Source organism: Platalea leucorodia, assembly GCF_965183815.1.
Source record: "Platalea leucorodia genome assembly, chromosome: 8".
Taxonomy (NCBI): Eukaryota; Metazoa; Chordata; class Aves; order Pelecaniformes; family Threskiornithidae; genus Platalea; species Platalea leucorodia.
This window is the reverse complement of record NC_138830.1, coordinates 10,873,503-10,890,526: the sequence shown is the minus strand read 5'-3', so window position 1 is coordinate 10,890,526 and position 17,024 is coordinate 10,873,503. Positions and strand designations below refer to the sequence as shown.

At 41.1% G+C, this 17,024-nt stretch overlaps 1 protein-coding gene across 1 annotated transcript; it reads left to right on the top strand.

Moving 5' to 3' along the window:
- Window positions 1–361: 361 nt before the first annotated feature.
- Window positions 362–10,133, top strand: LOC309593882 (fetuin-B-like; the record flags this gene model as incomplete). Its single annotated transcript, XM_082319019.1, has 7 exons — window positions 362–583; window positions 4,935–5,045; window positions 6,443–6,530; window positions 7,072–7,238; window positions 8,124–8,237; window positions 9,155–9,244; window positions 9,726–10,133. 7 exons carry the CDS (start codon window positions 362–364, stop codon window positions 10,131–10,133), a joined length of 1,200 nt encoding a protein of 399 aa, XP_082175145.1.
- Window positions 10,134–17,024: the final 6,891 nt, after the last annotated feature.

Below are 17,024 nucleotides of genomic sequence, written 5' to 3'. Positions count from 1 at the left end.
TTTATTTAGGCAATTCTGGTTTCTTACAAAAGCAGCTTTGTGTGTATATTCTTGTCCCTTGCGATGAGGTCAAAGTTATATGATCTGCTCAGTGAAGTCTGAATTGGAGATGTGAAGCCAGAAGGAGAAAGTGCTGTCTGGCTTCAGAGGGAGCGACATCACTCTCGTGAAACCTTGTAATCATTGACTTAGTGTTTGCTGTTGCAGCTGTAGGTTTAAAGGTGATGGACAGTATGTAATAAAAAGGGGACACAAGTTTATGAAGAGACATAGCTCCATTACAAAAGTCTGCTATTTCACACAGTCAGCCCCTCCATACTGACTTACCATTCTGATCTGCTGCACTGGTTTTCTAAGCAGAATGATTTCACTTCTTTCACTGCTCTTTGGCATCCAGGTGCTTTGCTCCTGGGCTGCCTCTCCTCCTGCCAGAGCAGCACCGACTGCATTGCTTTCCCCCACCTGCAATGACACAGCAGTAGAGGAGGCTGCAGATCTGGCCCTTCGCCAGATCAACGCTGACCGAAAAGAAGGCTACATACTCAGTCTCTACCGAATTTTCAGCGTCCGGGAACAACCTCAGGTAAGTTACCTGCTTGTTCTGTATCTGTTTCTCCCGTGAAGAGCTCTGTGTCTATCACTGTTCCTTAGCAATATCTATTTGAACTAAGAAATATTTCAAAAGGCAAATGTAAAGTTACATTCACAGGACTCCAGAGGCCATGTCAACTTTACGCACAGATGACTAGGAACAGTTTCATCACCACTGTGGGCAATTAGAGAGCAAATCTCAGTCATGATGCTCTGCTGCCTGCCCCTGGAATAGCTCCAGGCATCAGTTCAAATTTGGTATGGAACACCACTACTCTGATTTAATTTCATTTTACACCTTCCTCCCACTGCCTTGAGCAGTTGGAGTGCAAAGGCTATTAAGTCATCGTGTGTTTTGCACAGAAGATGTAAGCACTAACAGGTGTAAACACGTCCAGCTTGGGACCAGGGAATTCCTTCACAGATCTCTAAATGATGACTTATTCTCTAGAAGAAATCTGAAACCAGATCAAGTGCAAAAATTACACTGGAAATACCTATGGAATATCATTCCCACATCCTCAAGTATCTTATTTCTCTATGTGTGCTTAAGTTATTACTATTTTGTGTTACAACAGCTGAATCTACTGGCACTAGCTAGGGACAACCTGAAATGAGTGCACAAGGCCCACAACACATAAGGCACTGTGGAAGCATGCTACTAACATTCCCTGCCATGCTCGCACACTTCCCATAATCTTACCTGAAAGGCTGAGTTCTGAACCCTTAAAGAAAATCAGGCTCATCGCCAGATGTTTTAAGATCTGTACTGGCAAGGCTATGACACTACTACTTGATGCTCTCACAAGGACGTAGTTTCTGCAGACACATTGCGGCCTCCAGCAGTCTGAGATCTCACCACTAAAGATGCACGCTTCACTGTGCTTTGCACTGTGTTCTCTATACTGCTTTCCTCAGATGACAGAATGTGCCCACTAAGCAACTGGGTCAGGTCTCTCGAGAACTTTTTTCCACATGGGATGCCTCTGAGCTGGCCCAGAATTCACATCACCAGTCATGGAGTTAGGGACTTAGCCCCCCATCCTAGGGCTGTTTCCTACTGACAATAATTAAAGCACCCCTGTGACCACCTTAGAGTGCAGCATGATGGGTGCAGGCATGCTGTAAGCCACTTCATTCATCTCCCTGCTTCTCCCTTCGCCTGTACCAAGTATATCTCAGCACAGGAGAATTTTGGTCCTTGTTTGTGACTTGGTCTGTCACTTAATTCCCTAGAAACTTAACTTACTGCCTTAGGGCGTACTTTGCTCTTTGTTCATTTGGAGGTTTAATTTATTTTTATTCTTATTTTTTGCATCCAATATGCTTATCCTGTAAATAAGGCGTTTCAAGACACCGCAATAACAAACTAGACAATTTAAGCCCTTGGTCACATTTTTGCTGCTGCTGGGACTGAGTACATAAGCAGCAGTCAGCTCTGTCAGGGATGTTCATGGACAGGAATAACCTTATGCAATCTTCTATTCCCCTCAAAAAAAATAAATCTTTATCAGTCAGTAGTCCTCCCTCACATTTTTTTAACCAATACTCAGAATAAAAATATTTTCAAAGTTACTTCAGATTCATATCTGCCCTTAAGCAACCTGTGGTTCAGTTTTGCTCTAATTGAAACTAATGAGCCATCTGCTATTAACTCACATGCAAGTAGGACAGAGCCTTTCTTTCATACAAGATACTCATGATTAACTTCACTGACAGGCACTTAACCAGAATTACAGAACATGCCAAAATATTTAATTTCTTTTCCTTGCGCCAGGTCACCCTGCCGCAACGGCGATGCTGTGCTTCTGCCGCATCTCTTCTGGCTCCCAGGCTCCCCAGCATGTATTGCAGCAGCAATCCTAGCACCAGCAGCACTGAAGAAGCAATCTTTTTGGCCATGCAGAAGAGAGAAGTTTTTTATTCAATACTAAGCAGATATCAAAAGGCCTTTGCATAACGGTCTTTTAATGAAAATTAAAATAAGGATAATGAAACCTTCAGAGATCTGCTGAGCTCTGAATAAACCCCAAATTATCCTTTCCCCAGTGGAGGATGATACATACAGAAGCAGGTAGACAAAAAGATGAGCAGATTTTATAATAACCTCATCTGCGTATTAGAGCCGATATTATACAAGAGAGCTACAGGCAACAGGAAATACAATCCCGTCCACCCTGGCTGCATTTAGTATTTCCAAGATCACCAAGCTTTGCAATCAGTCTTCATGATTCAGCTGAGTAAAGCCACCTAACATCAAACACATTTGATAAGAACATTTCTTTAATGAGATATCTGCGTGCTTTTGCCTCCAGAATACCTGAACAACCAACTTGAAAACTCAAGTCACCAGTCCCAACTTTGGGACTCCTAAAAGATACACATTTTCCTTGGCTATTACTTCTTCATGCAGGGTAGTCTTAGTGATATTTTTTCTCGTAGAGGATATATTTGAAGTTACAAGCTTGTACCAAATGCCGCACTACTCAAAAAACACATTTTCAGCAAAGGCAATTACTCTCTGACCAGTCTTACTTTCTGTTTACTGACATCCTATATTAGCTACCATATTAAGGAGACACATCATCATGGTATTTAGGTACCTTGTATGTAAACAGAAAATTATGCTTAGTTCCTTCCACAGAAGGATCTATGCAGCCAGGTGTGGGGATACTGCCATGCCACTGTACACAGTGCTGCTGCACCTCAGCTTCACTGTCAAAACAGCTTTTCATCTTTTCACGACCTTCAAAACAACACTTAAAAGTAAACCTCAGGATTAGCGTAGGCAGATTACTTCATAGAACACTTGGGGGGGGAAAAAGAGGATATGAAAATACAAAAAATGGTATAAAGCATGATAAGTTGCATATGTAAGAATATCACTTAGAGACAAAGCTGACAAAACAATTTACTCGTTCTTTGTATTTATTTTCTATTTATTTTGCTCTTTTATATTTAAAGGGTTTAGTATTACATTTACAAGTATATATGGTAGAGCTCACATAAAATCACCCTCCCAGTCTCTTTCCAGAGATCTCTATACTGCATGACAGAATAGTTTGTATCACTCGGTCTCCTTAGATATCTGTTCTTGAGCTCTCTTAGTGTTTTTCCAAGCAGTATGAAAACAAAAAAGCCAGCAGTACTCCAGCCTTTAGATGCCCTCTTGACTGGTCTTTAGTTGCTGTTAAACAGAAATCAAAACTGAAGCCAAAACTGTACACGTACTGGCCCCAGACTTCTACAAGCCACTTGCCCCATAAAGCGTTTTCTCCATAAACCAGTGAAATCAACTAGGAAGGAAGGAACACTGCTCTCATTCCGTTTTGGTTTTTCTCCCTCTTCGGCAAAGGCATAATCTCAGCCTAAACACGCAGCTAACACTCACATCTAAGTTCTTTATAAATGACAGCTGCCTTCTTTCCAGCTTTCCACTACAGAAAATAAAAGATGATCCTACTAAGCTGTATCCTTGATGAATATCCTGGAAAGGCGCTTACCCATATCTACCGTGCAAGCAGAACCAGGAGCTGCACCACGCAACATCTCATCTTTCTGTACTACACAACGTAATCACTAGATACGCAGAGCTGTACTTCTAGTCTTTCCCTGTGTGTCTCTCACATGGAAACACGTTTGCCCAAAAGTTGAGCCCTGACTGCTTTGTGCGCCTGTGCTGCAGTGAACTGAATAAAGGTTTCTGGGCTTAAGCACAGGCTCAGAACTCAAGCACTGGACTGAAGCTTTAAGCGAGTCAGGGACATCCACGTAGATAGGCAAGGTCTCTCATAGCACTTTGATATCTGAGAGAATAATTAAGTTGTCTGCATCAACACAGTCATCGCCTCTTTATGGCAAGTGCAAAGCATCCATACTTGAAGAAGACTCTAAGAAATAAGATATTTCTGTTTCTAATGACTACTGGGAATGTTCCATGGTAGCAGTTTTTTATTATTTGTGGTCTTCATCATCTCATTGTTATTGAAGGCAAAATAACCTACCTTTCAAATCTAATCGTAAAATGCAGTTGACAATGAGAACATCACCATATTTAGTCCTTATTCTTGTGTTTTGTTTGGAACCAGAATCAGGACAAAACTGACTCTAAAAGGCTGTTCTTTAATTAAAAGCTGGCTAGATGCATGACCAAGCCTGTTCTAACAGGCCCTGAATCTCACCTGATTTGCCACCCTTGAGAACGTGTCCCACAGAATGTTCAGTTTTCAGGATATCTGTGTGTCCCACCTGTGTGTTTTGTGTTTCGCCATCTCTCCCTTTTCTGCGTCCCTGCTTTGTTCTGTACAAAACTGGAATATGACCTTTTCTTTTTTTGTTTTCAGATGATCACTGGTTCTGTCTTCTATCTCATCTTGGATGTCGTAGATACGGAATGCCATGTACTCAGCAGAAAGTTGTGGAAGAACTGTGTGGCCAGATCTGCTCATAGAACTGTAAGGATTTTATTTTCTTATTTAATCTCAGGTATGATGAGTTACTCAGGTACTACTGATGACAGCAAAATCCCTACACATGCATTTTTAGTAGGCAGCAGAGCTTAGAAGAAATCAAAACCCATTTTTAAGGTTCTCAGTTTTCTTCTGTACTTTCTAATCAGTTTATAGACTGGTAAGATTTTTTTAAAAAATGAAAATGAAAAGAAATTTGACCAGAGCTAATAAGCAGACATAACTAAATAGGCATGCTAGGACACTATTTAGAATAAATGGTTTACTTTTTATAGCAACACTGTAAAAGTTTATTTTAAAGACAGCCTATCAAGAAAGGAATAAAAGAAACTCACTTTTTATGTAACGTGCGATTTTTGGTTTAGTTTAGTTCCACCTTTATTCTGACAACTTTGCAAAAATTGTACTGAAAGAGAAGAAGAAAGAAAGCTCAGCAAGACAAGCTGCAAAGACAGAAAGTGATTTAAGACTCTTGCTACAGGTGACCAAAACGATTCTGAACAAGTGAAAAAAAATTATAAAAGTGAAGAATAACGAGAAAGAAGCTTCACATGTGGGGGGGAAAAAAAAAAAAAATTATGATTAAATCATCCTGGGCTGCTTCTTAGGTCAATTGGTTTTCATTTTTAAATGAAAAACTGGAAAAAACAAAAAGAATTCTGCTCACTTCTGCTTACAGCGCTTTTAGCAGGAAAAGGGTGCAAAGACTATGGTTGATATGGCTTCTGGGAAGTCAAGAAACATATGTCCTAGAGGCCTTGATCATACATGTGGCAATATTTAAGAGACACTCAGAAAATATACATTCAACTTTTAAAAATAAAGGTGCAATAGATATTAATAGGCCAGTGTTTTTTTCTGCCATAAAGTCAGAGTTTCTTTACGTGCAAGGGTGATATTACTGTGCCACCAAACTGATTTAGGGTCTTTCCTACCACTCTCCTTCCTTACTATGGACATAGGGAAAAGCAGGAAGCTGCAGGACAGGTGACTGGATCCAGACACTTGAGCTGATCTCCAGGTTTAAGCTCTCTGTGTTTTAGACATAGACCCAGCTCCTGGTGCGGGGCACGGCCAGGGAAAGCACGCTGTGACACCTGGGCACTTCTTGGCTGCCAGAAGAGTGGCCTTGTGTAGGCCATCCTGCAGACAAGAACTGCACCTACATAGCTCAGAATTACACCAAGGGAAGATCTGGCCTTCTATTTCTAAAGGAGATACTTAGAAGTGTTCTTCATTGCCATTTGAGTATTAACGCAGCTTTATTCTTGAAAAGAATTTCATGACTGGAAGGAGAAAATGAACCACTCCCTGTCTAGGTGCTAGATGATCAGTGCAAAGGGTGCAATATTAATTGTTTCTAAATGTTTATATTGTTTTAGGTTTATGGTCAATGCAAAGCAATTATCTACATTAATCAGGCAAGAAATATTGCTCATCTGAATACTTACGAGTGCATTTTACAACCAGGTATGTCTAATTAACACGCTCGCTTTAAAAGAGGATTGGAAAAACACTCTTCGCTATATAGCATTACTTTAAACTTTAATTGCAATTATGGCACCACAGCATCTCCATTAGCTTTCAGCTGCCCTAATTTTCTGAAGTCAGTGATCATAAGTTCAGTGTGGTCCTGCAGCTCAAAGCAGTGCAGTAATAACTGTTTTCATCTCTGGGAAACCCATCAGAGCCTCTATATGGGCTTTTACCCTCTGGTCCAAAAAGCATTTTTATGGGTTTGTGAAAGGCAAGTAAAAACAGCAAGCCCACTGTCAGTAGGTTGAGCTTTTTTTTTTGCAGTGTCTCTGCCTCCACTGCAACGTTTTTATGGGTCTGCAAATTCATAAAGATTCAAAATCATTGAGTGAATCAAGCCACATATTGTCACTCCAGGGGACTGGAGGGTAAGTGGGTAGGGTTGGGGGCAGAGATGCATTTACAGTGACCTACACTAATCAACATGCTCTTATGGTTATGCTTTCTTGACATTGTTTTTTGTTTGAATAAAAAGTTCCACCCAGGTATATTTCGACAATATGCCCTGACTGCCCAGTTGATGCCTGTCCAACTGGGCCTGAATATTTGGAGGCTGCTGTTCAAAGCCTTGCCAAATTCAATGAAGAGAGTGAACAAACTCATTATTTCTCTGTCCTCAATGTCACAAGAGCTTCAATGCAGGTAAGCCAAGGCTTACCTGACTTGCTTTAGCTCTCAAGAAGTAAGGATCCAGCTGTTATACTTCATATGATTTGTTATGTCTTACAGATTGTTTAGAATTTTTATCTGTATAGTACAGAGAATACTTCCATGCAGAATTCTTCTGGGAAGTGAGGATCTGCATTGATCCAAGACTTTGACTACATTTATTGCAAAATAAGGGCTTTATGCAAAACTCAAGACAAAGATTTGCATTCCAATGTTTAGGAAAGCTTCACTGTGAGCTCTTTCTTCTACCACCACCAGGAATTAGTGACTCCCTAATAGAAAGTATTTAATAAAGCACAGTCATCCCTTCCAACACATACCTGTAATTCACTGAATGACTTTAAACATGGTTTAAAACTAATTTTAGACTAACAGAGAGCTAATGATCTCCTGGATAAACGCTGTTCATTTACCACAATAAGGTGGTTTTCAGTCTTTGTCTCAAACTGTTAGGTATTACTACAATACAGTATTTAACCACTCCCATTTTCCAACCCTGAGGTCCTTGCATTTCAGAAATAGAAGAAGTGATCCTGTTCATTAAAGCAGCCAGAAATTATCAACAAGGCATCAAAGAGGGTCTTTGGATATGTAGTTCTATGTGGATGCTAACATCACAAAAACCAAACTAATTTCAACTATAGCTAATCCATGAGTTACCAGGATTGTGCATATATAAGAAGTAAAAAATAACCAGGCAATAAAGCAGCACTTCTCCTGTAATACAACTAACAGTAATGCCCCAAGCATAACCTGCTCCTTCCACACCTATCAGGAGTTTTACATCTATTTCAAGGTCTGTAGGATTCTTCCTGACACATGCACAGGGTCTAATTGCCACTGGTCTCTCATTAACAGTGGGTTGTAGGTCCTTCGTATTTTGTGGAGTTTTTGATTCGGGAGACATCCTGCTCCAAAAATGAAACGATTGCTGACATCTCCAAGTGCAAGCCACTTTCACAAGAAGTAGCTGTAAGTACTTTTCCTTGTATAAACATCTATTTTTCAGACACTATGATTCCTCAGTGAATACTTAGCCTAGCCCTTTGGTTCTTTGCAGACAAGAATCAAAGCCCACAGGTGTCTTGTTACAGGTTGTAGCTCTGTACTTTCTTGCAACTGTGCAAACTGCTTTAGAATAGAGAAAACATTTCAGTAAGGGTTCTGAATTCTTACCTAGAAGTCCATGAACAGAGAAAACAGAAAAAAAAATACCATCCAGAAAAAGGCAGGGTAGCCATCGCCTTACAAAACTGAATCATTCTTAAGGATTTCTTCCAAGTAAACAGACATAGACAATAAATCACAAACAATGCATAAAGTATATTCATACTACAATCAGGCCAGCTAAGGAAAACATTTAGGAGCTAAGGAAAAAAATTATAAGAGAAACTGAAAGACTGAATGGGCACGCTGCCAAAAGATAACATTTCAAGCCCCATTTTAAATGGGATCCAAGCCATGTTACCTACAAGCCCAATAAAAACACAACTATTAGAAACATTTTTTCATGGTTTCTTTCACTAGTATGGCGTGAAAATGTTTTTGCCTAAAAAACAATATTATGTTCTATTATACAACTTGCCTGCACGGGGATATTCTGCTGCAGCAGAACGTAAGTGTGCTGTTGTAGTTGGGCCTTAAGCGGCCAGCTTATTTTTACTACCACGTTACCGAACCATCCTTTACAAACATAAAGCCTTTTTCAAAATGCTGCCTGCCTTTGTAAGCTTGCCAATCCCAAAATAAAAGTTTGCCCAAGCTGCTTATCCCTACAAATACACGTAGAAGCTACAACTATTCAGCCTTTCATAATCACTTATTTTACAAGACAGGAGCTAAGTATCAGTGCTACAATGTGAAAAAATGCTTGCATTTTCTTCTTCCAGAAAACAGGTTTCTGCAAAGGCTCTGTAATAAACAGTGACTTCGAACATCAACAGTTTGTCAAAATATCCTGTGAAATCTACAATCTGCAGGTATTTCTTAATCTAATCTTAATATTGCAAGAGTAATACTCCTTTACAAGACAAGAATTGAACTCTTGAAAGCCCAGCCATTTTTAAGGGGTTTTTTATTCACAAAGATATGGGCTTCAAGAAAGTGATAAGGCCAAGTCAGGAAGAAATCTCTCTTTTGATAAAAGAGACTGTTGCTAGGTGGATAAAAAGGCAATAGAATAGAGTCAATCATACAGAATGTGTTCAGAATGCTTTACAAAGAAATCGTAAATAACAAGGGGAATGCAAAGAGCAATAACTGCGTGGTTACCCCAGTTTCATGCACCCATCTCCACTGGCGTAAGTGGTTCCATCTGTCTGTCCTTTGAGCTTGGGGTCTGCAGCTGGTCTTTGCAGATTGGAATTGCAGCAGGTCCTTAGTGTGAAGGGTGACCCTCTTCATAGCTGAAAGGATTTGTAATGGCTTCAACATAGATAACGCTTATTGCCTTTTACTTAGGATTCTGCCACTGAAGAGGGGACAGCTAATCAGACACCTGGAAAATCCAGCCAGAATCAACAAGTTTTCCCTTCAGAAACTGATCCTTTCTCCCCACACCTAGAAAAAACAGTGGGCTACGTTAAAATTCTACCCCCTTCAACAGAGGACATCTCTTTCCAAAACCTAAGAGAAAGTCAAAATGAACATAAAGATGGAAAGCCAGTTCCACCTGAGGCTGTAGGATCTACGCCCGATCTTGGAGAAAAGACTCAAGTAGACAAACCAGATTTGACCAAACCCATCACTGGACCAGTTATTCTCCCTTTTCCTGAAGAACTTTCTCTATCAGACTCATGCCCAGGAGAAGCAAAGGAGGTAAATGCCATCCTCCAGCGTTTGCTGCCTAAAAAGCCTACCAAAGCCTAGCCTGCATCCAGTCACCTCAACTACCTGCAACAAAATAATGGCCACGATGGCAACCTGGTCTTTCAATTTGTGTAAGATCTTTAAATAAATAAATTGCTTATTACAGTCTTCATCTTTGGAGTTCTCAGTTTTAAGAAAGCACAAGAATAGATTAGAAAAAGAAATTTAACTGGGGCATTTTCCAACAAAAGAATTTGGCTTTTCATTCTCTAATTCCTCCCATCAGTAAGAGCATGAAGGAAAGGTAACTGCAGAGGGTAAATGAACTTGCAGGGCTGAGACAACCCAAAGGCATCAGAAAAAAAAAAAAAGTATTCTCGGTAGCAAAAGTCTGTCAGGGCACAGTGCAGGACGGCTGCTCCCCAGGGGATGGTGAGATGGAGCCGAGCATGATAACCAGGCTGGCAAGGCAGGGCCCCGAGCGAGGCGAGCAGGGCAGACCCGGGGATGGTAGTCAGGTCATAGGAAGAGGCCAGATCACCACGCAAGTTCATGGGCGAGGTCTGAGGTCAAGCCAGGAACACGAGTTAAGCAAGTGAGGGTCAGAATCAGGGCTGGTTATGGTACCCAGAGTCAGACACAGCCCAGTGGTCTCCAAGCAAGTCCCCAGTGATGAGGCAGGTCTGAGGTCAGGCCAGGAAGAGAGGCTGCAGGTCCAAATCTGGGTCTGGATCAACAGGGGCCGTGGCCAGGCACAGGCACCGCTGCGATGCGGCGGGACCCAAAATGCTACAGCCTCAGCTTAAAGCAGTTCCTGTGGGAAGGGGGCGTCAAGTTGGTCCTGGCCCCTCCGTAGCGCTACCTGGGAACCTGTCCCCAAGGCCACCGAGGGGAGGGGGAACAGCCCCGGCTGTGGGGGCTGAGTTGGCCCCGAGCCCCGGCAGCCAAGCCTGCAGGAGAGGGGATGCTCTCAGGGCCCTCACAGAGTCACACCTGGTGTAAGGGTGTATAAACGGGGAAGAGGACTTCACAGTTTAGCATTAAAAGCTAGTGGGTTTCTATTATTTTACGGGTTAACGTCATAATTATAATGTGATGAGCTTAGCCTATTTTTTTATTTCCCATGGAAGATCAAGAAAGATTTCCGCCCCCCCCCAATGCTTTATACCCTCCCTTAAAGAAAGTTGAAAAGGCTACCCACGTGTGAAACCTCCGCACATAAATCTGGCTGGTGGAGAATCAAGCCCAGGCTATTCAGATTCTTATGCTTTACGGACCCTGCTGTGCAGGAAAAATTATGATTTACAAAATCAGCCTAATTCTTTCTCGAGATAGGTCATATTAACTGCCTTATAATAAAAACCACAGGGACACTCTACAGCCTGTAGCTAAGAAAAATCGATTTCACTAAAGCCAGACATAGCAACTGTACTGACAATAACAAATACAAATAAATGAGAAGACAAGAAGTAGTGAACATGGGAAAAAAATGTCATTTGTGGCCAGGAGTACACTGATATTTGCAATAATTACGGGGCTCGTATGAGACCACAGAGCCTTTCTCTAGTTGCCACCAGATCTGTAAAATCATTTGTTCAAAACAAAAATCAATAAAATATTATTGTTTCTGAAGCTTTTATGCTGCTCAATCACCCCTAGAGATGCTGGATAATTTCTCCATTCAGAGAGCCTTTCAACAAAAAATTATGGGTTTGTTAAAGTATTCTGGCATTACACAATTTAATTAAAACATATTATTATAAATAAAATATAAATAAAAGTATTAGTTTGAGCAGAGACAAAATATTGAAATACTGTATGGAGTTATGTTCACTACGAGTATGTTTGTTTTTTCAGTTTGCAAAACTCTTAAAACCATAAATTTTATATAAAGGAGTAATTTAATTGCTTCAAAGATTAAAATAAGCCAAAAAGTGATGTGTGAAACATCAACTGAGCCAAAAATAAAGCCATTTCAATTCCACATCATGAGAAATTTCAGCATGTTTTGGTTTCATTCATTTCAGAGCAGAAAACAATTCAAAATCAGGTAGTTCTCAAAAAAAAATAAAATTCAAATTCTATCCAATTCTTATCGCAGTATGAGCTCTAGGCTGTGTCAGCATTTCCCTTTTTATCAAGTCATCAAATGACAGCATCTTGTCTTTCCCTTGGGAAGTTTCACCCTTGCCAGCTCCGGTTTCCCTAACGCGACCAGCGCGTTCTCCCTCCCTGCGCAGGAACGGCCGATTTGCCGCGTGCCAAAATCGGGGATACCAGGCGTCACTCCACGCCCTCGCACAGAGCACCGTCGGCTTGAGTCACTCAGAAGACAAGAGCATTGGGGCAACAGCCTGTCCCACTTCAGTGATTTTCAAAATGCTTTTCTTGCCCCTCTTTTCAGTTAATCGCCGTACTTCTCACTTCTGCAATTTTATACTGCGGTCTGTTTTATTATCTGTTTGCATGCTGATTCTAATCTCATTGTGGCTCCATCAGTTTAATGACACTACTGAGATTTATATCAACATATGTAACCGGATTCTTCCCCAAAAGGAGTACTGGGGAAGAAATTGGCTTCATTAACTGCTAGCCACAGCCAAGAATACCCCGTTTCAGCTAGTTCTTTTTCTTGACTCCAGCTGCTTACAATAGTAAATTGAACAGCAACAGCAGCAAGTGAAGATAAATGGAGCGGAGTTGGTGTGAACATAAACAGGGGGAGTTAAAGAGAACATCTGAAAGTCTGGATCCACAGTTTTTAGCATTGCATTTGGATACTCTTTAGCCTGTTCCGCAGACAAGGCTCGGAAGTGACATTTGAATCAATACTTTCCCTAGCTTGGATCCAAGATTTGGGTTCAAAGACTTTTATGATTTAAAAACAAATACCAGAAGGGGTGTTTATCCAAGTGGTAACTGTATCTGCAGTGCAGATCAGCAAGCACCTGCAGTCAGCGCAGATTCACGGGCATTTCCTTGATTTGCTGTGGCCACTCCAGCACAGCAATTCCTGTACCCAGCTTTCAGTGTCACTTAGGCCACCATCAGCGTTTACCATAATTAAGGCCTGGTACTAATGTCCAGACTGACTTCTTGAACCGCAAGTAGGAGACTGAGGACGTATAGTTTCTGTGTGTCCTTTGTCCTCAGGACATATACTCATACTTGTCCTCAGTATCTGGTACCTAGGTACTGCCACACTCCCAGGTGGCATTGATACAATTAACAGCTGATAATGTTCAGTCATCACTACTTCAAATCCTGCTGCTGATTCAGCAGATTTACGCCAATCTGTGAGCAGGCCAGCACTGTGGCTTTCTCCTTCCAACATATCTACATGGACAGATAAGGGCACAGGATGCAATGCATCTGGTCCTCACACATTTACTCTATGTGACAGCATGATCAGACAGGACTGCAGCAAATCCTCTAAAAAACATGCCCAGGTAGTGCTGAACCTCTCCATCTTCTGGCCTGGTCTCTCGCTTTCTAGCCAAACTGAGCAAAACAGCTGGCAGTAACACACCCTATGCACCTTCAGTCACACCCCAACTGCTCTCTTCTCCTCTGTCGTGGTTTAACCCCAGCCAGCAACTAAGCCCCACACAGCCACTCTCGCTCACACCCCCCCAGTGGGATGGGGGAGAGAATCGGAAGGGTAAAAGTGAGAAAATTTGTGGGTCGAGATAAAGACAGTTTAATAGGTAAAGCAAAAGCTACACATGCAATCAAAGCAAAACAAGGAATTCATTCACTCCTTCCCATCGGCAGGCAGGCGTTCAGCCATCTGCAGGAACGCAGGGCTCCATCACGTGTAATGGTTACTTGGGAAGACAAACGCCATCACTCTGAACATGTGTGTCCCCCCACCTTCTTTCTTCTTCCCCCAGCTGTATGTGCTGAGCATGGCACCATATGGTGTGGGATATCCCTGGGGTCAGTTGGGGTCAGCTGTCCCAGCCGTGTCCCCTCCCAGCTTCTTGTGCCCCCCCAGCCTGCTCGCTGCTGGGGTGGGGTGAGGAGCAGAAAAGCCTTGACTCTGTGCAAGCACTGCTCAGCAGTAACTAAACCATCCCTGTGTTATCAACGCTGTCTCCAGCACAAATCCAAAACATAGCCCCATACTAGCCACTATAAAGAAAATTAACCCTACTCCAGCCAAAACCAGCACATCCTCCCAGAACCGTGAACTGTTAAGCATTGCTTCTCCTTGTCAAGCAGAAAATGGACCAGTAACACACAGAAGCCCTCCATCCAGTCACTGGAGATAAGAAGTGGGTGGATTTTGGCAGACAATTCCCAATTCACTTTTCAATTTCATTTCACAGTTTTTCAGCACTTATTGATCTTATGATATTATATCATCCATTATTAACTTGCTATCTGGGCAATGTCCAGCTAAAGTCTGGTCTGATGTTTATTTGAGCAAACATTCCCGTTTCATATAGACAACATTTTTTATTCAGGCACAGATAACCAATGGTCAGTGACCTCCAGGACTGTAGATGTTTTTGTCAGATATTATCAAGGCTTTATCTCTGAATATAGGCGAGGCATCATGAAGGCAAAAAAAGAAGAGGCAGTAACATTCAAGTGGTACAGAATAAGATATGCTGGTTTATTTATGCATACATTGGCTATACATTTGTTTAGATTTTTCAGCTACCCTTCTCCTACACTCATCTTTAGCCAATCAAAAGATTTTAAGAAGTAAGGCCCAGACATTAAAGTTCTCAAGATGGGTTTAAGAATCAAGGTTTTTAGAAAATAAGTTAATTATAAATTCTATTTGTCTGACTTTACAACCTATCCATTGTACATGCTTCATGGTTAAACATTTTATTCTACACCTCTGAGATTATACATGCTAAGCAGCTGTATTCAGAATATACATATACTATGATTTCAAAGGTACATTTTAAAGACCTCCCACTAGATATAATCATAAATACTATACAATCACAACAGGTGCCAATACTTTGCTTATGTTAACCTACTACAACTTACAAGCACAAGTTAAAGCTTAGAATTTAAGAACAGCATAATGCCACAAGCCCTGAAAAAGTCACATCCCTTGAAACTTCCTCTGACCTCATTCCTAAGATCAGATTCTTAACCCCGCCTTTTTCCCCAGCCTCTCGAGCCCCTCAGCAAACAGGTCAGTCTTGCAACAGATCCTGAACGTCATCAACTTACAATTAGGGTGGCTTTTTTCTAGAAAGCAATTTGCAGCCAAAGACAGCGAGGACAAGACAAGGAATACTGGCACCCTTTTCATTCCCTGTGTTCGTTCTTGAGGCCTCCTAAGCAACGAGACTGTCGTAACTACATGGTCAACCTGCTCACTTGACAATTGGTCTCCTCCAAATAGCTTTTGAACTTAGGGTCTGTTTGAATGAAATTTGATGGACAAGGTGATGAAGCTTCTAAAAGTTTGTAAAAAAAAAAAACACCAAAAACTGGTGACTGGTAAAGACAAATAAGCCGCAGGCAGGGAGGGGAAGGTATAGCTGCAGCTGCTGCTTTGAAGACCATAACCAAAGCAAATTTGTATAACATTGCATTTGCATCAGAGGGCACCCTGTTTACACCCAGCAGATAAAAGTGAGACATGAATGAAGATATGATGCATTTACATATTTTTCCATCATACTTGCAGGCATTTCTGTTAAATGTGAAGCTATCCCAAAAACTGCAAATTTTTTTATTTTTTTATTTTTTTATTTTTTTTTTTCATCAAGGTGTAAAGTCAGGCCACCCTGGTCTGAAGCTATGAGGCATCACAGGCTAAAAAAATATAAAGAGAAGTTAGCAAAGAATTCTCCTGTAAGCAACTGGAACTGCATGCGTCTTTGTTAGCTGTGCTCTCGCATAGGAGCGGAAACAGCAGCGGCTGCAGAGCAGCACGGGCTACAAGACGGATAAGGTCTCGCCACCTGCACAATTGACTGAGCTGTGCGATTCGATAATCCCAGCCTGTGAGTGAAGCGCTACTGCAGAAGGCTGAGAAGAGTCAGCTAGCATAGCAGTTGTCCTCCCAAGAAATCAGAGATACCTGTAAATAGTTATGGCTATACTCTAGGAAAGGAATAATTGGTTATGGAATATTATCTCCTTTATTTGTCAGCTCTCTTTCTTTTCCCCCTAGAATAAAGTTCTATTTATTAAGCATTTGATACCCTGTTTTTCAAGTGGGGAAGATAAGCCCCTTCTTGCTGTGTTCTTCCAGATTTCTGGAGAGAAGTTTAGGATGGATGTTTATTACCAGCTCCTTAAAGTTTGAATGTGGATCACCTCTTACTGTTGCAAGCCAAACCTTGATAAAAGTCAGAGATAAACAAGCTTTTGATAAGCTAGTCAAAAGAAATGTCATGTTTGGATAAATATTCCTATTCCTGCCAGCAATGTGTTTATAGAAATAGCTTCATTAAAACAACACACAAAACTTACGAGCAATGAATATAAAAGCAAAATAAGTATTTAAAACGATACCAAACTGGATGAGAAATGATAAAAATACATTATACTGACTCAAGTACAAGCAATATATAATTAACTGCTCTGACTGTGCCTGGAGTCCTGCCCTCGCTGTACTTTAATAATAGAGCCCAATCTTCCTTCTACAAAGAAACCAAGGACAAAACTCTCTACAGTGGGAACAGAATCTTACTTTCACTTCTGCAGCCAATTTTGCAGGAATTGTACACTTTCTACTGTTTATTCATAGCATTTCTATTTCATACATAAAAAATACATAAGCCACTGTCAAGAAAATGATCGGTGCCACAATGAACAGCACAGAACAAAAGGAGAAAAAAGAACAAACAATCTGCAAACAATAGACGACTAAGGGAATTATGTTATAAATTACCTAATCTGATGCCTTTCTTCAATATGACTGCCCATTTGAAAAATTAAATAGTATTGTAAGCAATGAATGAGGGTGTG